Source organism: Rhamphochromis sp. 'chilingali' (assembly GCF_963969265.1).
Source record: "Rhamphochromis sp. 'chilingali' genome assembly, chromosome: 3".
Classification (NCBI taxonomy): domain Eukaryota; kingdom Metazoa; phylum Chordata; class Actinopteri; order Cichliformes; family Cichlidae; genus Rhamphochromis; species Rhamphochromis sp. 'chilingali'.
The window spans coordinates 36,935,935-36,960,344 of NC_137931.1; the positions used below are offsets into that span (position 1 = coordinate 36,935,935).

Genomic DNA, 24,410 nt, shown 5'->3' on the forward strand with positions numbered 1-24,410 from the left:
ATTAAAAAAAAAATCATGAGTGCATTAGATTAATGCACTCAGCTTTAACATCTGTTATGCTGAGCACAAGCAGAGACAATCAAAAAGAATAACAGAGATCTAGTTGTGGCTGCATTATACCGATATCTGCCTCCCACTGCTAAGAATGAGTTTGTCCTGTTTTTGCATATTTACATTTTTCAGATCATCAAATTTGAATATTGGACAAAGATAGTGATGAAAGTTATGTAAACCTACCTGCCCTGTGTGCAAAAGTAACGGCCCCTAAACCTGATAACTGGCTGTTCCACCACCAAGTATTTGTGATGCCTTCAGTGAGTCTTTCATGTCACTGTGGAGGAAATTTAGCCCACTCTTCTTTGCAGAAATGCTTTAATTCAGACACATTAGAGAATTTTCCAGCATGAATGCCTGTTTAAGGTCACAATGAAGCAGCTCAGTCTGATTTAAGTCCAGACTTTGACTCCAAAACATTCATTTAGTCTTTCAGAGTCTTTCAGCGAATCAGAGGTGGACTTGTTGCTGTATTTTTGATTAACTGTCCTGCTGTATAAGCTCTATCAAAAAGAAAAGTTCAGAGTTTTAAAGGTTTTGAAGGTTCCGTCTATCATTGTACTTTTAAAGCCACACGTCCATTCACAAGCTGATTACAATGACAGCTGTCACTTGTGTCATTCCTTATATGTCGTGCGCCTGTAACTCAGTTTGCATTAGCTCTGTGTTTCAGCTTTTAGGATGATGATGAACTTCAGTCACAGGAAACCTGAATAAAGGAGATCCAGAGGAGATGGACGGGATCAGCAGGGGGAAGAAAAAATGAATGATGTAACAAACATATCAGATTTTCTGAGCTCCGTGCTCCTTTCCTTCACCTCATGACACAGAAAGTGGTCAGGAAAAGACAGAGCAGTCACACTGCGCCCTGCTGGCGAAACCCTGCAGAGGGCAGATCACTCCGGCTGAGTTCAGCTGTAATGGGAAAAACCTCTCACACTGTGCTGATGAGTCAGGGAACAAAAAGAGGATTTTCTTACAAATGCTTGTGTTTATTGGAAAAGCTCATGTCCACAGGCACAGCGGCACAGCATCATTGGGAGGAAAACCTCAATCTACTGGCTAAATCAGGCTTTAGTAGAACAGTCGGGGCTGTGTTCATGCAAATATGTTTTCCATGCAGTTTGCATAAGTTTCAAATCTCTTCTACATTCTCTGTGGTTAAATACGAAATAATATTGCACACACAATATTATAAAAGAGTACAGTCACGTGTGCTCGCTGAATTCGTTGTGCTTATTCGTGGGTCATTTCAAAATAAAATCAAGCAGCAGCTCCCATCTGACCCCTCACAATAAGCTGATTCTTTCAGATTATTTACTGATGCCACACATATCTTTACCTTCATACCGGGAATATTTTACACTCATGATTACTTTCATAAGTGCACATGAACCCGTCAGGGCTGAAAACACATTTAAGCTGCATCTCGATACATGCTCAGTCATCCAGGTAAAGAAATACCAGTAAAGTTGATTCTGTTCATCTGGATGCTTTCAGTGGGAGAAACGTTTTGTCCTCATCCTTCTTCAGTGAGAGTTTAGAGACTTCTTCAGTCTCAGCTGACTGCAGGTCTCCAACCTTATAAACAGTACCTCTGCACAATGACTGAAACCAGCCCACTGAATGAACACTGGGCTGTTTCTTCCAGATGGACAGAATCAACCTTTTGGGACATTTAAACTGTGTTTCAGACTGCAGCAGTTCGACTTTGTGAAGATGTTTCAGCTCTTATCCAGAAGACACCAGGTGTTTAACGCCACTCAGTTTAACTCTGCAGACCTCTGAACTCTGTTCCTCATCTCTGAGCAGCTGTGAGCAACAGTGTGACGATCTGTCACAGTTTAGGTGCATCCTGGGTAAATTTCAGGCTCATATCAGCAGGTGGGACAGGGGAGAGCAGGTGAAGGCTCGCTTGTACGGTAGGGTCATGTTGCAGCTGACTGTGAGGGGTTCGGATCGATCTCACGCAGCACGACCCCGCTCTAAAAAGCCTACGCACTGGATTATTTGTAGAATTATTGCTCCGGTCAGCGTAACGTGAGTCCGGCCACGGCGCTGCCTCCAACATTGCATAAATAATGAGGTGAGTGTAAACAAACAGTGCAGGTCCAAATACCAGAACGTCTGTTTTCAAGCAGCTTAAAGGCTGAAACGTCCATGTCTGAACAAATATTCAAGTATTATTGTGTCACCGCTAACAAAAAGGCCTGTGTGCTTCTCATGCTGTGGTTCATGTTCTCCTCAGGCCACGCTTGTTACAGTCACGAGGACCGCTTCAGAAGCTTCTGGTTCAGCGCCACGACGGTGGGCACGAAGCAGCTCTCCGAGACGAAGTCGCCGGCGATGATGTTCAGCGAGCCGTCCTCCTCGCCGGGCGTCTGCTCTTTGACCCAGCCGAGCAGCGTCGGGTACGTGGACATCACCAGGTCCTTCAGGGACTCAGTTGGGTGGGTGCAGATGTACTTCAGGTCCTCCGTCAGATTAATCCCCGTCACAAAGAAACCTCCTGAAACACACACGCACACACGGTGAGATCCAGATGGTGAATGTGTTTAATCCTCACCTGTCTGACATCATGACTCGTCAGCAGGTCACCTGGTCTCCTGTTTTGTTGCTTCATGCGTTCAAACTCATCAATCAGAGCCTCGGCTTTGCATTTGTTGGCCCACCAGTATGGGATGTCCGGCCACAGCTCAGTGTGCCGGCGCTCCGTGCTGTGCTCGTAGGACGCGATCACCTGGTAGCCCGAAGCCCAGAGCTTACGAAGAGTGACCTCAGCCTGAAAGCAACACATCAGAGCCGTGAACGCCTTAATAATCCAGGTAATGCAATCACCACGGCTCCCATAATCCTCCCTAAAAGTTTAAATAAACCCCACCAGGCTCTTTAATATGAGTTAAAGGTCAAAGAAGTACACTTAATGGAAGTCCACTTTTTTGATATATGAAGTTTGTGTACAGTCGGTTTTAATGTTTGCACATTTTGTGGGCGGAGCTAAACTGGAGGAGGCATAAATGGATGGATGAATCCTCTCTGTGGTCACGTCCAGGTGTTTGATACTGACACTGGCTGACTGATGCGTGTGCGACTGCCGTGAAATGGGTTCATCCAGTGTGAGCTATTTAACAGGAGCGCCCTGTCAGCACCTCTGCTGTAAATCTGTAAAACAGGATACTTTGGGATTCTGTGCCGGCTTCACCCTTACAGTTAGAAACCTATGAGATGTTTCAGGAAACAGGAAGTGCATCCGTACCTTTTTGGGACAGAGTTTGGAGGCAAACACGGTACGTATGGTGGTGAGCAGCACCGCGTGGAGCTCCTGGCTCAGGCCGAGGAAGTGGCTGAAGGAGAGGACGACCACCTCTTTGGGATGGGCGTCCAGCCACTCTCGGATCTCCGTCAGCACTGTCTGTCAGAGACACAGGCGAGCTCAACCCTCACACACCAAAATGAACTTCATCCCGCCCACGTGCACAGCTGATTTGACGTGTTATTGCTGCCATTTTGTTCCTAATGATGTAGTCCTGCTGTTTTCTGTTCCTGCTTTAAAACACGCGTGTGGGATTGCTCATGTCAAACATAGTCAAAGTTTCTAAAAATGAGCTCAGTGTGTGTGCAGTAATCCCTGAACACTCAGATTAACATAGGGATACTCTTACTCTGTGTGTGTGTGTGTGTGTGTGTGTGTGTGTGTGTGTGTGTGTGTGTGTGTGTGTGTGTGTGTGTGTGTGTGTGTGTGTGTGTGTGTGTGTGTGCTCACTTCCAAAGACGGTCTGTCTCTTATGGAAGTTATCACAGAATATCAACCAAAGACGCAGAACAAACCTGAAAGGTATAAACTGGTTTTCATGTCATTGAGTGAACGCGTATTAAAGGAAAGCAGCAGGATCTCTGATAACAACGAGACGGCCTACCTGAAGGAGATTAGGAATCTGGAGAACTGGTGCCAGAGGAACAACCTCCTTCTAAACGTCAGTAAGACAAAGGAGCTGATCGTGGACTTCAGCACTAAGCAGGAGAGGAACTACCAGACCCCCGTCATCAACGAGTGCCCAGTGGAGAGAGTGGACAGCTTCAAATACCTCGGAGTTCACATCACGCAGGACCTGTCATGGTCCTGTCACATCAACACCGTGGTGAAAAAGGCCCGACAGCGTCTCTACCACCTCAGACGCTTGAGAGACTTCCAACTGCCCTCCAAGGTGCTCAGGAACTTTTACTCGTGCACCATAGAGAGCATCCTGGCGGGAAACATCTTAACCTGGTTCGGGAACAGCACCATGCAGGACAGACGAGCTCTACAGAGGGTTGTGCGGTCAGCTGAGCGCACCATCCGCTCCGAGCTCCCTGACCTGCACTCAATCTACAGCAGGCGGTGCTGGACCAAGGCCAGGAAGATCGTGAAGGACCTCAGCCATCCCAACAACAGACTGTTCTCTCTGCTGAGGTCAGGAAAGCGATTCCGCTCCCTGAAGACCAACACAGAGAGACTGAGGAGGAGCTTCTTCCCGCAGGCGATACGGTCTCTCAATCACACCACCACACAGTACTGACCCACACATACAGTTCTTACACACACACTGGACTTTCTGGACATTGTTTTTGCACAACACTGGTCACTATATTCTTCATTTCCGGTTAATACTTGTACAGCTGCTGTTATTGTGTATATATTTAGATTTCTTCATACATTCTTATATAGTTCTATATTGTGTATTTTGTTGTACAGTTATTTTATTTTCAACTTTAATTTATATATTTTATCTTATTCTTTCCCAGTTAAATTTACCCTTCATTCTAATTTGTGTTGTACAGTTATTTCATTTTTAACCTTAATTTATATTTTATTCCTTCCTAGTTAAATTTACCCTTTTTAATTTTTCATATTTATTTCCTATCTTATTCATAGCCTTTCCTTTTTTGTTTTCTTTAGGTCACGAGCAGTTGTCCAAGCATTTCACTACATATCGTACTGTGTATGACTGTGTACGTGACAAATAAAATTTGAATTTGAATTTGAAAACGCGACTCAGCACTTTCTGTCAAGCTTGTGATTCACATGTTCACTGCAAACTTCATGCTACTTGCGGTGTCATCTGTGACTGTCGTTAACAAGCTCCTCCCACCACCTTTCTCAGGATCATCCTCACTTTAGATTTCTGAATAATCGCACTGACAGCTTCACCTTCTCTCCTGTCGCTCCGTCACCCTGGTGCAGGTCTGCAGTCCTGCCCCTGACATCCGGTGACAGCTCTTTGGTCTTGCAGTCTGTGGACAGCGGTGCTTTATTCGCACACCGAGCTGAGATCAGGAGTATCTGACTGGGTGATTGTGCTACGTGGGCCACACAGCCATTCTGTGGGCGTCTGTAGGGGATCAAATACTTATTTCAAACTGAGTTTCTGGATTTTTGGTTGATATTCTGTTGCTCTCTATTGAAACATAACTTTCTCTGTAAGCTGTGAAGAAGAAAGCTAAAAGCCAGACTGGATAACCATGAAGCCCACAGAATTCCAAATCTAAACCTGTCATGGATTTAGCATCTGTTTGCATATGTGTGACCGGGCTGTGAGTCACCTCCACAGTGAGCGTGGTGTAGACGCCATGGTAGAAGTACAGGTGTGTGGAGCTGTCGTTGGGCCTGTGTGCAATCCTCAGGTCGCAGTACCTCACCCCACAGTCCAGCTGATGCTTTATACAACACTCCTGAAACATGGAGGACACACAACTCATCACAGCAGGTCCGGCTTTATACACAAGAAGGACTAACACAGGTACAGTTACAGCCTGTCATCACATTGTGCTCCTCCTCCCCACTGTCACCGTGAGCTGCTGGTAGAGGATCGTGGGATGGCTGGGTTTCTCTCTGATACTGTACAGTGTAATCCGCCTGAGGCGACAGCTGTTTCAGAACAGTGCTGTAAAAGTATTACCTGGGTTTTTGCCCACTTGTACACAAATGGACGAATGAGGGGCTTCATGAATTTGTCGAGCTTCTGCAGCATGTCAGGCTGCATGAGGTCGATGGGAGACCTGTCGTCCGTATCCAGGCAGTAGGTTATTGCATTATGGCTGCCTGAAAGGGACAAAGATAATCCTGAATGTTCCACTTGGCCCTGACAGACTTCCTGCACATACACTCAACAAAAATATAAACGCAACACCTTTGTTACTGCTCCCATTCCCCATGGGATGGACGTAGAGACCTAAAATTCATTCCAGATACACAATATAACCATCCCTCCCAAACAGTGGTCACAAATCAGTCCAAATGTGTGGTAGTGGGCACATCTGCTATATTGAGATAATCCATCCCACCTCACAGGTGTGCCACATCAGGATGCTGATCTGACATCATGAGTAGTGCACAGGTGTACCTCAGACTGCCCACAACAAAAGGCCACCCTGGAATGTGCAGTTTTGTCTCACAGCAAAATGCCACAGATGCCACAAGCAATGAGGGAGCGTGCAATTGGCATGCTGACAGCAGGAATGTCAACCAGATCTGTCGCCCGTGCATTGAATGTTCATTTCTCAACCATAAGCCGTCTCCACAGGCGTTTCAGAGAATATGGCAGCACATCCAACCGGCCTCACAACCGCAGACCTCGTGTAACCACACCAGCCCAGGACCTCCACATCCAGCAGGTTCACCTCCAAGATCGTCTGAGACCAGCCACCCAGACAGCTGCTGGAACAATTGGTTTGCACAACCAAACAATTTCTGCACAAACTGTCAGAAACCGTCTCAGGGATGCTCAACTGCATGCCCGCCGTCCTCATCGGGGTCTTGACCTGACTCCAGCTCGTCGCCGTAACAGACTTGTGTGGGCAAATGCTCACATTCGATGGCGTCTGGCACGTTGGAGAGGTGTGCGCTTCACGGATGAATCATGGTTCACATTGTTCAGGGCAGACGGCAGCTGAGAATGTCCCAGTTCTTGCATGGCCAGCATACTCACCGGACATGTCACCCATTGAGCATGTTCGGGATGTGCTTGACCGGCGTATACGACAGCGTGTACCAGTTCCCACGAATATCCAACAACCTCGCACAGCCATTGAAGTGGAGTGGACCAACATTCCACAGGCCACAATTGACAATCTGATAGACTCCATGCGACGATGTGTTGCACTGCATGAGGCAAATGGTGGTCACACCAGATCCTGACCGGTTCTGGGTCCCCAGACCCCCAATAGCACAAAAAACTGCACATTCCAGGGTGGCCTTTTGTTTCGTCCATCCCATGGGGAATGGGAGCAGTAACAAAGGTGTTGCGTTTATATTTTTGTTGAGTGTATGAAGCTGTGGATCTGGAGCTTCTCCAACCCCCAAACTGAGCCCAAAACCTTTAAAGTCACACATTAAATACTGTTTTTGGCACGTGTGTGTAAAAAGGTGCTTCATCAATGTCTTCATTTATTAATCAACCATTTTTAGCAGCTGAAACGACCGAGTCAGCACATGTATGATCCTTGTTAAAGCCGCTGTTCCTGTTTCTCTGACAGATATTTCAAATGTTCAATAAAACCAGGAAAATGTAACTGAGAAAATGAATTTTAATTTTACTGCTCGTGACAAATCCGAGCTCATGTGGAATTTGGCGGGGGCGACGTGCCCTATAAGTTGGGATGGAGCAACAAAAGCGTGTGAAAGTCAGCGGTGCTAAAGAGAAGATCAAAAGTGAGCTGGCAGCAGGTCGGTCACGTGATCAGGTAGAAAAAGATCATCTCAGAGATGCGGAGCTTCTCAGAGGTTCACAACCTGTTTCAGAATCGCAGTCCTCGCTGTGAACATCTCATCATCTACACAACATGACATCATCAGCACACTCGGAGGATCTGGGGGAATCTCTGTGCGCAGGCTGATGACTGTAACCTTCAGCAGAAACACTGCTCTGTGATAAATCTGTGCACGGCTCAGGAACACTTCCAGAAACCAGTGTCTTCAAGCAGCTCGGCATGCCGTCCACACATGCAGCTACAGCTCCGTCACTCCGACACGAAGCCACGTGTGACCATGATGGAGAAACGGCACTGCCTCCTCTTTAAAATGGACCAAGACAAAGAGGAAACTGATCTCATGTCGTGTCTTAGTCTTGAAAAGATCCACTGCTCCATCCAGAACCAAAAGGGTACATTTGATTAAATCTGGGGTCTTTTTCTGACAAACCTCTCTAACCTTTAATTTAAGGATGTTTCTGCTGACTAACTGATTTGCTTATTCCATAGAGGTCCAATGTGTGTCCGTGTTAATGGGAATGTGAAGCTCAGTGGTGTTGCAGCTAACTTCTGCGTGGTTTGTAAGAAAAGGGTTTGTTAGTATCAATCGCCCCTCCTGGGTTGTCTTTTTCTGTTTATGTTTGTTTGTTTGTTTGTTTTCTTTTTCTTTACCTATGTGCTAACATAAAACGTTCTGTTTTGTATTCAATGTAACCTGTTTTTGTGTTTCCCTTTTCTTTTCTTTTTTTTTCGTAAACTGTATCCACAATCACTCACTGATTCAAAACAGTTTTTTCTGTTCTACAGTGAAGAAAATGCGCCTTTCTTTATGTTTTACTCAGCGTCTGACTTTGTTGGAGCTTTTCTGGGTTTGTACTTGTGGGTCAAGAAATAAAGCCACTCACTAAGACGACAATAAGACATGCTGCATAACAAACAGAAATGCAAACACACAAATCTGCATTTGGCTTTTCTTGGTCTCCTTGCAGCACATTTCCTTTATCGCTCCAATCTTTCCTTTCTTACTGAGTCTGCTGTTTGATCTCAGATTTCTGTCATTGGTTATTTTAATTACCACTTTCCTGAGATAAGATAAGAGACACATAATAAAATTGTAGTTCAATAGGAAACAGTTCAATCAGGCAGAAAACATGAAGAGGCTGATAAATGAATGAACAGGTGAATCTCTGACTGTGAGAGCAGCAGGTGAACTGTGTGTGTGTGAAATGTGGACACAATGCGTTCATCACGTCCTCACAGTCAGAGAATCATCAATAAACCAGAGACAATAAGACAGAACAAACTGATTCAGGTCCCATCACACCATCAGCACCATCTGCCCCCAACACCAGGCCTACCTGGGATGGCCAGGTGGAACAGCGGGACATCCCACAGCGCACATGGCAGGCGAGACATCCAACTCTCCATGGGCAGCTCCATCAGGCTGGGCTCACTCAGCCCGGACATCACTGCTGCTGACACACACACACACACACACACACACACACACACACACACACACACACACACACACACACACACACACACAGGTTCACTGATTACATTGTGTTATTAATGTTTAATAAAGTGAAAGTGAGCAGGTGCGTGCACTGCGCTGTTTCACAGCAGTAAACTTGCGCGTGCCTGTGTGTTTATGTGTGTGTGCTGCAGTCAGCCCTCCTCACCTGATCATCCCTCTGTGTCTCAGATCCGCTTACGCGAGCAGAGCCCGCTGACAAAGGCCACGAGCCGCCGGTCTGAGAGCGCGTGCACGAGTCATGACCGGAGCGGCACATTAAGCATGTGTGACTGACACGCGGAGAAAGCTGGGATCCTCCGCAGCAGATCTCTGTCTGTCGCTTCCGGTCGCCGCTGCGAGAGCGCGGCTCCGCTCTTAAAGAGACCGCAGGACCTCGAGGCTGCTGCAGCCCCGAGCGCACACGCGGCTCACCTCCATAATGCACGTGAAGGTAAAACATCTGGAGAGACGTCACGACGTTTGATCAGCTGATGAAACGCCTGTACATAAAAGATGGACATTCTCTCCCGTTTCCAGCAGGGGGCGACTCGTCTGGTCTCTGGTCTTCCTGTGTTTATTGTGGGACTGTACAGGTGCCGGACATTCCAGTGAGCACACTGAGGCTGTGTCCATAGCTGGACTGGCCATCGGGCATACCGGGCATTTGCCCGGTGGGCCGCTGGCGATTTTTTGTTTTTATGGGCCGATCGATTTTTTTTTTGTTTTGTTTTTTTGGAAGGGTATAAATAATGAAAGGTGTTGGATTGGCCAATTGGTCATGATCGACTCTGGGCTGGACCAATTACAGCCGAGGAGGTCGGATGCACCCTCCCCCTTGTTTAGCAATCGACGAACTAAAGAAATGAAGAACAAAAAAAGGAAAGGAGGTGCAGAAAAAATTAGGGCCAAAAAGAAACAAGCCAGACGCTGCCAAATGTTTAAAAAATAACTGAATTGTTTGGCGGTAGCTATGGCATAGCTTCCACAGATTTAGCAACATCAGCAAGTGGTGGAGGCCAGCAGGTGGATAAGGGAAAGGGGAGGCAAGAGGAGGAGAGACCCGAGGCGGCCGCCGGTCATAGTGGCAGAGGAACTGAACTTCAGGTAAAAAGTTATGACCTGCTGTCTATCTGTGTCAGATATAAACCAAGTTTAGTTGTAGTTTGTTTTCGTTGTGCTGACTTTTTACAGTCGCTTAGAATAACTGGTACTGCGTACTAGCTAGCATGACAGAGTTTATATACTGCTGGGCGGGTGCTATGAAGTTACTGATAGTAAATTTTATTTTATGCTTAAGGTTAGTTTCTCAAACTCCTCAAAATCTTAACAAATTGCACCAATCCTTACATGTTGCACCAGGCTGATTTATCATCAAAAGTGGAGAAGTCTGTGACAGAGGAGAGAAGAGCAGCAGAGAGAGATGGAGCAAGAGAGAGAAATAAAAGAGCAGGAGAGAGAGATGGAGAGATGACTTTATGTCATCCATGAGGGATGCATTTGACATATGTTTCACATATTATAGCCCAACAAGTTACTTATAGCAATTTAAATACGAGCAATCAGTTTTTGGTAAATACCAGAAATCAGTTTTTGGCAGACAATCACTTTTTGGCACAACACCGGCTATTGCAGTTAATAATACAACAGCTTCTTGCCATTTTTTGTGTTTCTTTTTATCGCTGTGTAACTGAGTTCAATTGAAAGCCTGCATGCGCTAGTACCTCTTGCCACAAATTCCCAGAATCCTTTGCGGTTTTACCCCTGAATGACGTCACATTTTTGGTGGGCCGGTCTCTAGTCAAAATGCCCGGGCCGATTTTTTGTCCCAGTCCAGCCCTGGCTGTGTCCCAATTAAGAGACCGCACGCTTGACATACGCGCAGTACGTACTATGTACAAGAAGTGAGGAAGTGAGAGGCTTGTGAAATGGGACGGTTCAGCCTTCATCACGCTGCTCAGGTTGCCTAGCAACCATGATACTAACCGCGAGAAACGTTTCATACAGCATTGTGTGACAGAAATGAAGGAGGAAAAATGTTTTCTTGGTCAATCATTTTTGTCATGACATCACTTTGATTAGTTGAGTATCTGAGACTGAGACCACAGGACTGTAAAACATGATAGTCGGGCTTCATTTCTGTACTGAACAGTCATTTAAGATTAGTTAGTAAATAACAATTAGCTCATGTTGTTCATGAGACTAAAGTCATCTCACTTTGGTAATGTAAATATAATATGGCCAATATTATAGTTATTGTCAGATTATTATGATATATATATACACATTTATATATATATATATATATATATATATATATATATATATATATATATATATATATATACATACATACATAGATTTTTTTAACAGGATATTACAGCAGTGAGCTTGAACTCTGGGTCAAAGATTCAAGTTGCAGTTATTTATATTTCCTATCACCTTAAATCTTCACTCAAAGACAATTACCTTTGACAGTGTATATATAGATGTATTATACATAAGAGACAAATATTGTTCTTTTAATATGTTGGCATTACATTACATTTGGCTCAGTGCTTACATATATGTCTAAAAAGAAAATGCACGAGCTGTGAAAACTGTTTCTGATAGAATGAAGAGTATATTAAATATTCCTTTGTTGGGTGAGAAAATCAGACCATGTCATAACTGCTTTACGTCATACAGAATAGATATCAGAGCCTTAAACAGGCTGACTTCTGCTAAATGGGTCAAACTGGGCAGAAAGTATACAAACACATAACATCATTATAGAATATGATGTAACACTATAGATCAACTTACCTCAGAATATATAAAGCATATAAACAATTACAGCAAGATGATACAACAAACACACAGTGCTACTAATGCTAAATACTCAAAGCTTGATAGAACTGAAACAAACATTTATTTTTAGGTCCATTCTGCTGCTGATACATACTTTAGGTTTCTGAACATTAAACTTGTTGCTGCCTTTCATAGTGTGTAACTTGAAGGCCCTGAGTACTTTCTCCCACACTGAAAACACTGGAATGATAAAATTATTTGAACATTACCTAATAAGATTGATTCAGGACAGACAGTTAGTTTAAACTTTTCTAGCAGTCCTTCACAAACAGGGAACAGTCTGTCTATTCTCTCCATCTGTCAGCTGCTGCAGGCTCTTCCTCCTCCTCTTCCTCACACACTGCTGAGTTTGTCCTGGTGGATCATCAGGGGTGCAAAGCCTCACAGATGATGTGCAGCAGTGGGTTCCTCAGTCTGTCCTCACTCTGGACACTTGCAGTTGTCACACATGGAAATCAAATGTGTGATAAGCTGCAGGATTCAAACACAAGTGTAACTTTTAAATACATGTTCATACTTTTATTACACAATCAGAGAGAAAGAAAAGGAGAGAAAGTGCAGGACAGACAGACAGGTGACAGTCTCAGGTGTGTACACTGCTACAAAACAGCACCAGAGAAGGAGGATTTAGTGTTTGTGTCATTACGAGTGCTAAACAAGAAGAGTTCCCAGATGGTACAGTGGACACATGTGTGACTCCTGTGATTAAAGCATCTTTCTTTCAGCTTAACGAGTGAACCGTCAGCTCGTTCAAACACATGTTAAAGTCCGTTTGGGTCGACCCCACCGAACAGAGGCAGCAATATAACATAGCTAACATTAACAGTGCAGTGAATCCTGCTTGTGCCGTGATATTCAGGACTGCAAACCGAGCAGCATCACTGACTTTCAGCTTGTGTTTGTGGATATATGACTGACTTTAATTATCCATAAAATCACCACATTCTCTGTAAGATTAAAGTCAGCTATTGAACGGCGTATATTTTAAAGTAAAGGCTTTAAAACCAAGTTAGTACAAACGTCACTAATGTCACATAACTTTGCCGACATGTGGCCAACAGTGATGTTTTAATGTTCTTCGTTATTGAACATTTGCACATAAATAAGTGACATAATATTCAGTACTCACTTAAAGTTCACTCTTCGGGCGCCCCTCATCCGCCGTTTTTTTCGGCAAAATTATCCACACCCACCGCCGCGCTATGCATTCTGGGATATGTTGGGCCACGAAGTGTACACCGCCACATCCTTAAAATTCAGGGAAATGAAGGACTCATTTGAGGGCCGCATTTCGAGCAGCCTTCGTCGCTGTGACGTAATCGGCCTTAAAATGCGGCCTTTAAGGCTGCAGACCCTGAATTGGGATACAGCCACAACCTCAGAAGGATCTCGATCACAGTTCCATCTAGTTTAGGGAGAGGGTCTCTGCAAATATGCGCACTTACTCTCACTGGACACTTCACTAGGTACACCTTACTAGCACCAGATTGACGCTTCAGAGCTGATCATTGTGACATCATCGCACAGCTGACGACCACCGCGAACCAGGCAGGATGGATCCAGACATGGTCATGGGAAAATCCCAGCAGATCCTAAAACAATGCTCAGTTTGAAGTTAAGCGGCTCATCATCAAGAGCACTGAGCTGCTGCTGTGATTGGCTGATTAAATATGAGTTAAAATGGAAACAATTAAAATGAAGGCAGTGCCAATAAAACACAAATGTGTGACTGCTGCGGGACAGAGGTGACTGGGTGGTGTGAACTCTTTCCCTGCTCTATCATACACACCATCTCCATACCCACCTCCACCTCTGACCCAACCACCCTACAAGAACTCTGATTGTGTTTGACACTATTGTTTATAAAAGATTGTGTTGTATATAAGACTTAAGTGTCACACTGAGGGGTGTGGGAGAACTGCAATTTCAAATTCCTGTGTATGATCTGTACACGTGGTTTTTGACAATAAAACTAACTTTGAAGTGAAAAACATCTGAATGTTTTTTTGTTAACGGTTTTATTTAAACTACACACGCTAAGAGCATCACAGGTACTGTACATTTCACAGGCCCGGTGTCCTGAAAGCTTTGGAAAGATAAAAGAATGAAAAGTGTTTTATTATTATTGTGACTGAGTGAAGTTTAAATTTATCTCATAGATGACGACACACTGCTCTCCCCTACACGAGTATCGATACCAGTACCAGCAGTATTGACCTTCTACTTACTTGGCCTTGGATTAATACCATAAGTATTGCAGTATTGTGCAGCAGTACCTGAAACCACAAACAGAAAACCTGCTTGCTGACTTTCCCTGAAAACTGATGAACATTCAATTAATTCAAGCATCAGACTTTAACATTTAGACTTTATTAAAAAATGATTTTCCAAACGAGGAAAAAACATGAAAAAAAGATCTTTGCGAATACGTTAGTGTTGGAGCGCCGTGGGTGGGCGCACAGCTTCACTCTCACACACAGGCTCAGAATGGCGAGCGATGGAGGTCAAAGTTTAACTCTGGGCTTCATGTAGTGTTTCCTGCAGCCGCTCCACCTGCTTGGAGCCGCCGAGGATTCAACCTTCTGCTCGCAGCTGAGCCGACAGGCCCGTTTACAGCCTGTGACCATGCCTGCGGTCTGTGTGGAGACACCACGCTGAGCCACGAGAGACGGTTTCTGTTAAATGAGGAAGGATCTGCATAAAAATGAGGTAAAAATGAAGGTATAAAATAAAAGCACTGACTCAGCATCTGTAGAAAAATAGGACAAACCCATGACGGGTTCTGTTTCTGCAGCTCAACCCAAAAAAAGAAACCGACTCGTTTCAAATATGGCGCTTGCCTCCAGCTTCCGACCGCCGCGTCACGCTGCTGGTGCTTTGGTCCTGGAGATGATGTCACTGTTTTGGTCATGTTTGCGGACACTCGAGCTTTAGTGGTTCGTGGGCAGCAAACAGGACACGAAAACTGAGCGACAGTGTGCACGCAGCTCAACTCAGACCGCCGACTAATATCATTACTGCAATAAACCAAAAGCAGACATCTGAAGGTCAGAACGTCGACTCAAGACCACACGCACATTCACCAGAGGTTGCATTTGAACGTTATAACTGAACCTGATCGACACTGAAGCATTCGCAGTGAAGTCGCTCTCCAAGATGGTTTAATCCTCAAAGCGAACCTCTCGGCTGCTCGTAGTGACACAAGTGGAGATGCCCTAAGAGAGGCGGTTAGATCATGTGGAAGCAGCACAGATGTTGTCTTTTACCCTGTTTCTACACCCGAACGCGTCAGTCGAGCTCTGAACACGTTTTCCTGATTTTCAGATCACAGCTGAGGTTTAAACTCCGCCCTATGACAGCAACTTTGCGTGATTCTCAGCTCCAACAGCCCTTCCACCTGAAACAAGCTGTTTACCACTGCTCCAGGTTATCGTCTTCTGATTAGCTGCCCCTCTAGCTGTTCCAAACAGCTTGTAGGCGGGGTTTCTATTCTCTCTCTGTGACTTCAGAGGGCCAAAGATATACAAAAACAAAAAAACAAACTGATAAACTGAGTGTTCAGAGGAGTTGGAGCTCAACTGACGCGATCATCGAGCACGAAGTGCAGGTACACGACAGGAAGTAAGGAGAAGAGCACGCCCACTTTTTATTCTATTTTTTTTGGGCTGAGCAGCAAGAATTGCACCTCGTAACAAAAACTGCAGCTCGCTTTCACAATTAAAGGTTGTGATATAATAAAGGCTCATCATGATGATTGAAGACCTCAGTCCAGTGTCTGTCGCACCATGGAATGTGTTTCTATTGTTTCTAACTGTTTCTGGAAGCTAAAGCGTGTGGAGTGTTTCTGCACACAGAAGGCATTCGTGTTTTCAGAAAGGTAGACAAAGAGTTGCAGCACCTCGGTGTGAAGGCAGAGACAAGGAGACGTGCAGCGCTGACGGGCGGGAGTCACGTGATATTTACATGCCCGTGTGCACACAATACACTAGGGTCCCCCCCCCACCCCACAGCGCCTCCCACCCCGAGCGTCCCTTCAGAAATCCTGTCCTCTTCTTGGCGATCTGCTCATTAGCTGTGAAATCACTGACCGTTCTCAGGACCAACATGGGTGGAGACAAACATCGTCACATGATGGGAAGACAGCGCCGGGTGTGTATGTTTCTGCACGTGCGCTCCAAGAGATGCTGGGGCCGGAAACATGGTCGGTATGTTAGGACTTAGCGAGCCGATCGCCTTCACCGTGCGTCCTCGTGCGGACCGTCAGCCCCACAGTTTGCACAGCCGTCACCTCTGCATGGCGTGCCTAGAGCCTGGTGCCTGTTTCCCTTTCCTCGGAATGTCCGGCAGCCCGAGTGGCCGCCTGCACTGACCTTTGGCCTCTGGCTCAGAGTCGCTGAGCTCAGCGTCGGGGCAGTACCCGTCGCTGTCCTGATACGATCGCGCACTCTTCAAGCGGTGCTCCGGTGCTGGTTTGGCCCACAGCCTCTCCTTGGCACCGCTCTTCCGGGACAGTTTGTCTGCCCGCAGGTCCTCGGTGGTCCGGACCAGGTTGATTGTGGCCTGTTTGAAGGAGCGGCCAAAGTGCTCCATGGCGGACTTGCGAAAGACGCTCTTCTCGTTTGCAGTGTTGCGGTCAGCGGGCGTCTGGCATGAGCCGTCCCTCTGAGCAGCGCCCTTCTCCAGCACGCCATTAGATTTGGCCAGGCGTGCTCGGTCTCGCTCCAGTCTGCCATTGCTGTTGGAAGGCTGTCCGTGAAGCGCGCCGTGCAGCGTCAGAGGTTTCCCGCTTGGTTTAACGTGCTGCGGTGCACCGCTGGTCGAAGACGTTCGGCTGGTGGAGCGCTCGTCTCTGATGCTGCGGCCGTGCAGCTGAGGCTTCCCCTGGCCCACCCCCTCACCGCCGTGCTCACCCACGTTCCCGCTGTTGTCTGGGCACAGCGGTCCGTTCCCAACACCCAGAGCTTTGGGCATCTTCAGCTTCAGAGTGATCCTCGGAGGAGGCCGGGACAGCACACTCTCCAAGGGGAACGAAGCAGGAAGACCTGCAGAGAAAACACATGTTCAGTCCCTTTTTCTCTTTTCCATAATCACATCACAGACAGCTTAAGAGTCCTCACAAACTGTTTTATCCTTTACTTCACCATAAAAAAGAAAAAAAAAGAATCATAAATCCATCATAAATCCTGCTGATCCCAAGTTATTGTGTTACAGGCATTACATATATTAATTTACATAATTATTCAAAACTCAAACCAGATCATTTTACAGTGTGAACTTCGACCCCATTTCTGATTAGTCACTTTAAAATCTGGGCTGATTTAAAAGGATCCAAATCATAAAATTAATTTATGATTCTGACAGGACGTTCTTCTTATCACATACCGAGTGTTGGTTTCTACCTGCTCATTAACAGGTAAAATACACAGAAACTTTTCATAGGGGTCAAAAATCACTAATTTCTCACTGGAAAGCTTTGACATCCTATGTGGGATGATCCCTCTGAACTGAGCCGAGTCTGAGCTTTGCTTTGTATTTTTCTGCGTCACATGACCTGCTCTGAGGTCAGCTGATACAAAGAGCAAGTCACGGAGCTGGTGCTGCTTTTCACTGTGAACTCACCTGCAGAAATCTCCTGGTTCGTGAGCTTCACATGCAAGTTGAACATTTGCTCCTGAGCTTTGCTCTGCAGCAGCTTCAGCTTCTCCCGCCGACTCACCATGTAACACAGGTTCCTCACCTGCAGTCAGATACACACAACTTTATTAAAGACAGCAGTATAGATGGGATCTGATTGGGTGACAGCAGGTTCACTCCTCAGAGTTTCTATAAATGCTACTGAATCAGCAATGGTTGCTCTGACACTGAGTACATGCTCTGATCTTTTAGGCTAAAGCTAAAAAACCACATCACCACTAACACAGGCTGCACACACACATGGCACAGAGGAAGCACCCACCCTTTCTAGGTCCTGCCTCAGGTGCATGAACATGCGCATCCGGGTGTGGATGCTGTCCTCCTGCGGCTGGAGCACCAGCTGCTCCTCCTCCTCTTTAGGGGGCAGCAGAGCCCTGTTGAAGCTGCTCTTCCTTTTCAGCTTCCAGTACTGGTAGATGAAGTCCACCAGGTGCGGGGACAGCCCAAGGTCCCGGGCCAGCTGCTCGGGCTCGATCAGGGTGTAGAACTCCTCCTCCAGCTCCTGCAGCCGCTGAGCTCGCTGGCCCCCCTTCCCCGCCTCTCCAGGGGCTTTGGATCGAGCCGGGCTCAGGCCGGCCTCTCCGGCTTTGGGCTGGCTGTGTTTTAGGCAGTACGACTTGAACTTGACTTCATCCCCTTCATCCAGGATCGTCTTCATCTCCAGGCTGTGCTGGAACGCACAGGTCACGTGGAAGGGGGTGGTGCAGTTCTTTACTGAACACTGAACAGGGGGAGAGAGCGGATCGAGTTACTTGAGGGAAAAGCCAGCTTACGTCCAGCTCCAGTGCAGACTTCTTGCTGCAGACGCTTCGAGGATCATAAAATCAAACTTGAATGTCTGCAGACATGCAATCATTCTAAAGTAATCTCTATGGCATAAAACGGAAGGAATAACTCACCTGGATGCACGCACCTGTCTTCAGCTTGCACAGACTGCAGATCAGAGACCAGCGACTGGGGGGGATGTGGGAGACTTTGGTGATGGGCTCCATCCTCTCTGGACAGGCGATGCTCACCTGCAGGACCACACATTTTCACTGTCACTATCACTATCATTTCTGCACGTGTGCTCCTTTATTAAAGGTCTATAGACCAAAGCAGTAAATATTTTCATCTTAGTCTCTGATACAAAAAACCCCAAAACATTATTTGTCACTGTTTGTGTTGTTGCACCCGCTTCCCCTCATCCTGGATTCACTTACCTCAGGGATCCACAGAGCGCAGCTCACATGAGCCCACCTTGTGCCGGCTCGTGTCGCCTTCATGGCCCCGCCTTTCTGGGGACACAGGAGGCACTGCGGGTCAATACCGAGGACGCATGTCCGGCACAGCCAGTTACCAATGGGCACCTTAACAATGCCGTAGCACGCCTGCGGAAAGAACAGCGGGATGCAAGTGATGTGTAACCAGAACATCAACAGAAACAACACAAAAACACAAGTGTGCTGCCCGGGGTTCCGACACACGCTCCGGTCACAAGGTCAGGGCTAGCAAAAGCAGAAAGGCGTTTCCTACCTGGTGCACACAGATGTTGCACTTGTCACAGAACACCATGTCGTTGCCCTCCTCGCTGTCCGGAGAGCGGCACACATCGCAGATGACGTCTTCATCATATTCAATCCCCAGACCCTCCACTGTCTCGATGGCGTGCTTCATGTTGTCGTGGCACTGCCTCTCCAGCGCCTCCATCGCTCGCTCCATCATTAGCTCGTCCACCGGCTCTTCACCTGCAGGACCAAACAGCAACACCCCACGTGATCAGACACTCCCGAGAACAAGAACAGAGGTGTCTGAAGTATTCAAAGTGTGGACTGTGCCCCCCCAGTGGGCAGCACCGGTGCTGCAGATGGCCCTCATTTATAATGGGGCGATCGTGGCTCAAGAGTTGGGAGTTCGCCTTGTAATCGGAAGGTTGCCGGTTCGAGCCCCGGCTTGGACAGTCTTGGTCGTTGTGTCCTTGGGCAAGACACTTCACCCGTTGACTACTGGTGGTGGTCAGAGGGCCCGGTGGCGCCAGTGTCCGGCAGCCTCGCCTCTGTCAGTGCGCCCCAGGGTGGCTGTGGCTACATTGTAGCTTGCCATCACCAGTGTGTGAATGTGTGTGTGAATGGGTGGATGACAGGTTGTGTAAAGCGCTTTGGGGTCCTTAGGGACTAGAAAAGCGCTATACAAATACAGGCCATTTACCATTTACCATAATAAACAGGAAGGTTTAACTTTGAAAAACAGCCAAATATTAAAATACATGTAAAAAGCCTCAAATACAAAGCCAACAGAAGACAAAAACAAATGTGCAGAAACAGAAAAAAGGAAGATGCAGCGTCACTAAGCATCACGCTGGATCATCGGGCCCGTCTTACCCATGCGTTCAAGCTCGTGGTTGAGCGCGTGCAGCCAGTAGAGGTCCATGTCATCCAGGTCGTAGCGGCACATGGCCTCCGCCAGCTCTTTGATGCTCACGAAACCCGGCTCCTTGGACTCCTGGCTCCAGCACTGGATGTACTTCTTCTGGTGGGTGTACAGCGTTTCCTTCTGCTTCTCCACGATTACTCTGAAAAGAAACAGCAGAGAGCCGTTAGACTGAATAGCTGAACCAACCAGAACCTGCTTCAAAGAGAGCCAACAAACACATTTAAAGGTCAAAGCTGTAATGATTGCGATATCTCCTCCTGCTGTGATTGAGAGAGCGAGGCGATCAGCTGACGCCGAACGTATTTGCTCTCCTGTTTGCACTTTCAGACTGGTCTGTGGTCATGTTGAAGCCATGGCACAGATTCTTTCTCCTCCTCCTCCAGGAGACGCAGGAGCATTACCGATCCAGCTGACAGGTGAATTCCCCCCCAGGGCTCCTACCACTGGGTCATGAGATACCTGAGCCGGTTCCCGTTGGGGTGGAGCTCCTCCAGAGCGTTCAGTCTCTGAGGCTGTGTCTGACGTGGTCATGTGCTCAGCTACGGCTGACTCGTGTAAACTTGTCACTTGAGTACGCTGATCAGCGTACTCAAGTACCTGTATGAAGAGGAGGTGGCAAACTAAGACGTTTGGGAGGCGGTCAGACTCACCTGACGGACGGCTCTGGGATGGTGTCTGGGCTCGCTGGTACCTGCACTCCTTTCTCCCACTCCTGCTTCCAGGTGTCTGCCAGCAGGTAGCAGTCCTCTGGGGAGATGTGGTGGGAGTCAGGCAGCTTCATTGCACTGATCAGGTCTTTCCTGAACACCTGTGGGGGAGAGAGACGCACACAGGTAGTCAAACGCCATCCTGACATTTACTGACGCTCAGCAAAGTCTGATACGCACCTCAGCTGGCTTCTTCGGGTTGGATGCAGGCGTTCCAGGTTTGCTCCCATATTTGTTGGAGGAGCAGAACGAGGTCGATGGACCTGAAAGAAGAAAGAGGCGAATAAAAAGAAATGAAGGAGACAGTTTGGTCTGGGTTACGGGTCACGCTGCCATGCCGCGACTGTTTTTGGACCCCAAGCCTGAGACGTGTGGTCAGCCTGAGAGTGGTGTACCTGTGTCCGTCTGTTCTCACATCCAAAACACCAGGAGGCAGCACAGTTTCTCTCTGTGACCGACACTCTTCAGTCAATTGAAACTTGCCATCACTAGAGGGCGACGTTAGGCTGAGGTGTGGCATCAGATTTTGATGTTAATTTTTTGGGTTGTTTTTTTATCAGAAAGGTTAAATAAGAATCTTTTTGGCCTTGGTAAATTCTTTAAACATGTTAAGACAATGTCTCCACAGAACCACGAACAGCATCCATGTGACGTGTTCAGGGAGACGCACGTCAGGCACATTTACAAGTGTGACGCACCAATAGCATAAATCTGAAATGCTCGAAGAGCGTTTTCACATTTTAAAACTGGAACATGCTTATTATTTTCCAGTTTTAATGATGCTGCCGTCTCACACTGATTATTCAAATGGGATCCTTTTGATTCTTTTGCACAAACAGGCAAGACTGCACACAGATCACTTTCGTCTGTTGTTACAGAAATAGTTACAGAGCAGTCACAGGTTAGAAATGATGATGACGCTGGAAACGAAGTGGCAAGCTTGACTCACTCTCATTGTCAGAAGTGTCACTGCTGCTGGAGGACCGGAGGCGTTTCATCCTGTATCATCCTGCAGCAGCAAAAAAAGATGATGACATTCAAATATTGATGATTTTTAAGGCCAACGGAACAAAAGTTTGTGGACACAAAGAAGAAATTTGTACTCACCGTAAACTTCAAATTGAAAAGCATACTAGTAGATTCTTCTGTCAGACCGCTTCAGTTCATATCTGCAAACCACAAGTAAATAAAGACATTTATAAAATTACTCAACTATTACATGTTATTATATCTCTGCTGTAACTTTCTAATTCACTTGCTTTTAACGCGTCATCATCACATATGATCACTTTTGTTTTATTACTTTGTGTTGCATCTCTATCTGTGAAGGACGGAGCAGCACTCACCCGCCTCACAGGTGTCATACAGACACAGGTGTAGTGATTCATCACACACAACAAAGACTGTTGTGTGTGATGTTGGTTTTTATAACTTTTAAAGCATATCTGTGTCAATAAACAGGAGGTGGAAGAGGCCAGAGCGACACCAGTCCTAGATACAGAACGCTGTTTCAACAGGGGGCACAAGCCTGACATTCCCCATAAAGACACAAGGAAGAGGAGGAGCCAGGAGCCCCTCTCCTTGCCATATCATAGTGGCGTACACCTCACGTGAAAAGCTCAAGTCAACTTACAGTGTTGGAAGCTGTTGGTAAATATAACAGCAGGTTCTCCCTGATAAACAAAAATCATATTTTCACTCCATGTTTGTGCTTTTCCACTTGACTTTTCAGTAACCTTAAGCACCAGAAGCTGCAGTTCCTTTATTTTCCAGCAGCGGCAGCAGTGAGTTAGTTCTCATAGACTCCCTCATGGACTCGAGGACCACAGTATTGTTTCTATGTTGCCAATTTCCTCGTCGCCAGGTTTTTAAAATAGTGGCTCATGAAGGAGACACTCTCATGACTCCTCAAGTGACGCCATTGACTAGTCAATCGGTATCATGCAGTCTGTTGACATCACTTTTTCAGATCGCTTGGAACACGGTGGAATATGTTCAAAAAAATACCGGGTACTATAACCTATCCCTAACAGAGAACCCTAAAAATCGCGACGAGCCTACCCGGGTAGGTACTAATACTAAACAGTGGGCTCACTTCTGCCCCCAAATAAAACCAGTATGGCAGCAGCTACCACTTCAATGCTGAGGGTTCCACGCTGACGATGAGTGCTCCCTCCATCTTTCATGTACAGTGTGTGGAGGCTGTTCAAACAGGTTCATATATGTAAGATCTCATTACTCCACAGCAAGGTGTGGCAGGTGTTCTCCACCTGACATCTAACCTGTGGAGGGAGGGCGTACGGATATGACGTCAGGTTGTTTAAAAAGCTCATCTGACAGGAAACGATGAGAAAAGGCTAACACACTGTTTACTTCCCTCCCTCTTCCTGTTTTGTGCCGTTTCTTGGCTCACCTGAAAGAAAGCCTCACACACCTGTGTAGTGTTGGCGCCAAACTGTAAGGCCTGCCCGCGGGCTGGGAAATCAAACATAGGCGCCTCCATCACTCAAACATGTCACTTCCTCGGAGGCTCTGAGGCGGGCATCTGTGCTGCTCCGCTGGGTTCATACCCCGGGAGCCTACCAGCCGCTCGTGGTACCGGGGTAAAGAGGCAGGACGGCCCCAGAGAGAGCGCAGGCCCCGGGCCTGAAGGGACAGTCCAGGGCAGAGCCCAGAGCTCAGCTCGCCACCATATTGTTCACATTTTCCCGCTCATACCTGCAGTCCCGCCGCTGCCGCCCGCGTTATTCCGCTCACACGGTCCTCACACGGCCTCGGCCCGGGCTCTGGTTCCGGACTCGGTACTTCTGTCCCCGCAGCTCAACGGGAGGATCCAGCTCTGCTGCCCGGACACCAACACGCCACAACGGCCCTATTGTACAGCGCAGCCCACCGGGTCCTAAACCCCGCCGTCGCAGTCAGCCTCCGCCTTCCTCGGAGTGGTGCTAACGCTGCATTACCGCCCCAAGCGGTGGGAGTGTGAACCCCAGGCAGATTTTTGTTCGATAAAACGAGACTTTTGGAAAATGAAAAAGTCCGTTTGTGGCAGGGGTGGCATTAGCTGGCATAGGGTGCCACTCTAAAATTATCTCTTGTCACCCCTAGTGCCACCCTAGCTTTGCATGTGACAGTGTTGTTTTTAAGTAAAAATAAGGTAGCATTAACACTTTGAGCCCAGCAACAATTAAAAATGAACATAAATCCTAAAACTGAATATATTGCATACACACACACCGTTAACAAATGGTTTTACCCATGGCGCAGACCGGCTTTATTTCTTGTTTTCACTAGTTTTCAGTAGATTTTGTAAACTTTATTGATTATAAAATTTGTGCATACGTTTTCAAACTTTACAATTATTATTTGAATTTAAAGTTATAAAATAATTTACTAAATGTGTCTGTTGTTTTTACAGTAAAAAAAAAAAAAAAAAAAAATATATATATATATAT

The 24,410-nt window shown here is 46.7% G+C and overlaps 2 protein-coding genes across 6 annotated transcripts; both read right to left on the reverse strand.

Annotated features, from left to right (window-relative positions):
• Positions 1-429: 429 nt before the first annotated feature.
• Positions 430-9,664, reverse strand: plcxd1.1 (phosphatidylinositol-specific phospholipase C, X domain containing 1, tandem duplicate 1). 3 transcript variants are annotated; one of them, XM_080876850.1, is made up of 7 exons: positions 9,465-9,664; positions 9,138-9,254; positions 5,991-6,133; positions 5,635-5,763; positions 3,311-3,466; positions 2,653-2,836; positions 436-2,563 (listed from the first exon to the last, which is right to left on the reverse strand). In XM_080876850.1, the coding sequence occupies exons 2-7, from the start codon at positions 9,244-9,246 to the stop codon at positions 2,319-2,321; spliced, it is 966 nt and encodes a 321-aa protein (XP_080732976.1). In that variant the 5' UTR covers positions 9,247-9,254; positions 9,465-9,664; the 3' UTR covers positions 436-2,318. The 3 variants fall into 3 exon arrangements, with proteins under 3 accessions (XP_080732977.1, XP_080732976.1, XP_080732975.1); XM_080876849.1 differs by having other exon boundaries at positions 9,138-9,251; positions 9,465-9,663; XM_080876851.1 differs by lacking the exons at positions 9,138-9,254; positions 9,465-9,664 and adding an exon at positions 5,243-5,423 and having other exon boundaries at positions 430-2,563; positions 5,991-6,129.
• A 4,831-nt stretch (positions 9,665-14,495) lies between these two features.
• jade3 (jade family PHD finger 3) lies at positions 14,496-23,884 on the reverse strand. 3 transcript variants are annotated; one of them, XM_080878647.1, is made up of 12 exons: positions 23,677-23,884; positions 22,066-22,127; positions 21,908-21,967; positions 21,139-21,221; positions 20,902-21,059; positions 20,200-20,390; positions 19,355-19,566; positions 19,042-19,209; positions 18,739-18,855; positions 18,102-18,560; positions 17,765-17,882; positions 14,496-17,187 (listed from the first exon to the last, which is right to left on the reverse strand). In XM_080878647.1, exons 3-12 carry the CDS (start codon positions 21,954-21,956, stop codon positions 16,430-16,432), a joined length of 2,313 nt encoding a protein of 770 aa, XP_080734773.1. In that variant the 5' UTR covers positions 21,957-21,967; positions 22,066-22,127; positions 23,677-23,884; the 3' UTR covers positions 14,496-16,429. The 3 variants fall into 3 exon arrangements, with proteins under 3 accessions (XP_080734773.1, XP_080734774.1, XP_080734775.1); XM_080878648.1 differs by having other exon boundaries at positions 23,393-23,884; XM_080878649.1 differs by having other exon boundaries at positions 23,372-23,884.
• Positions 23,885-24,410: the final 526 nt, after the last annotated feature.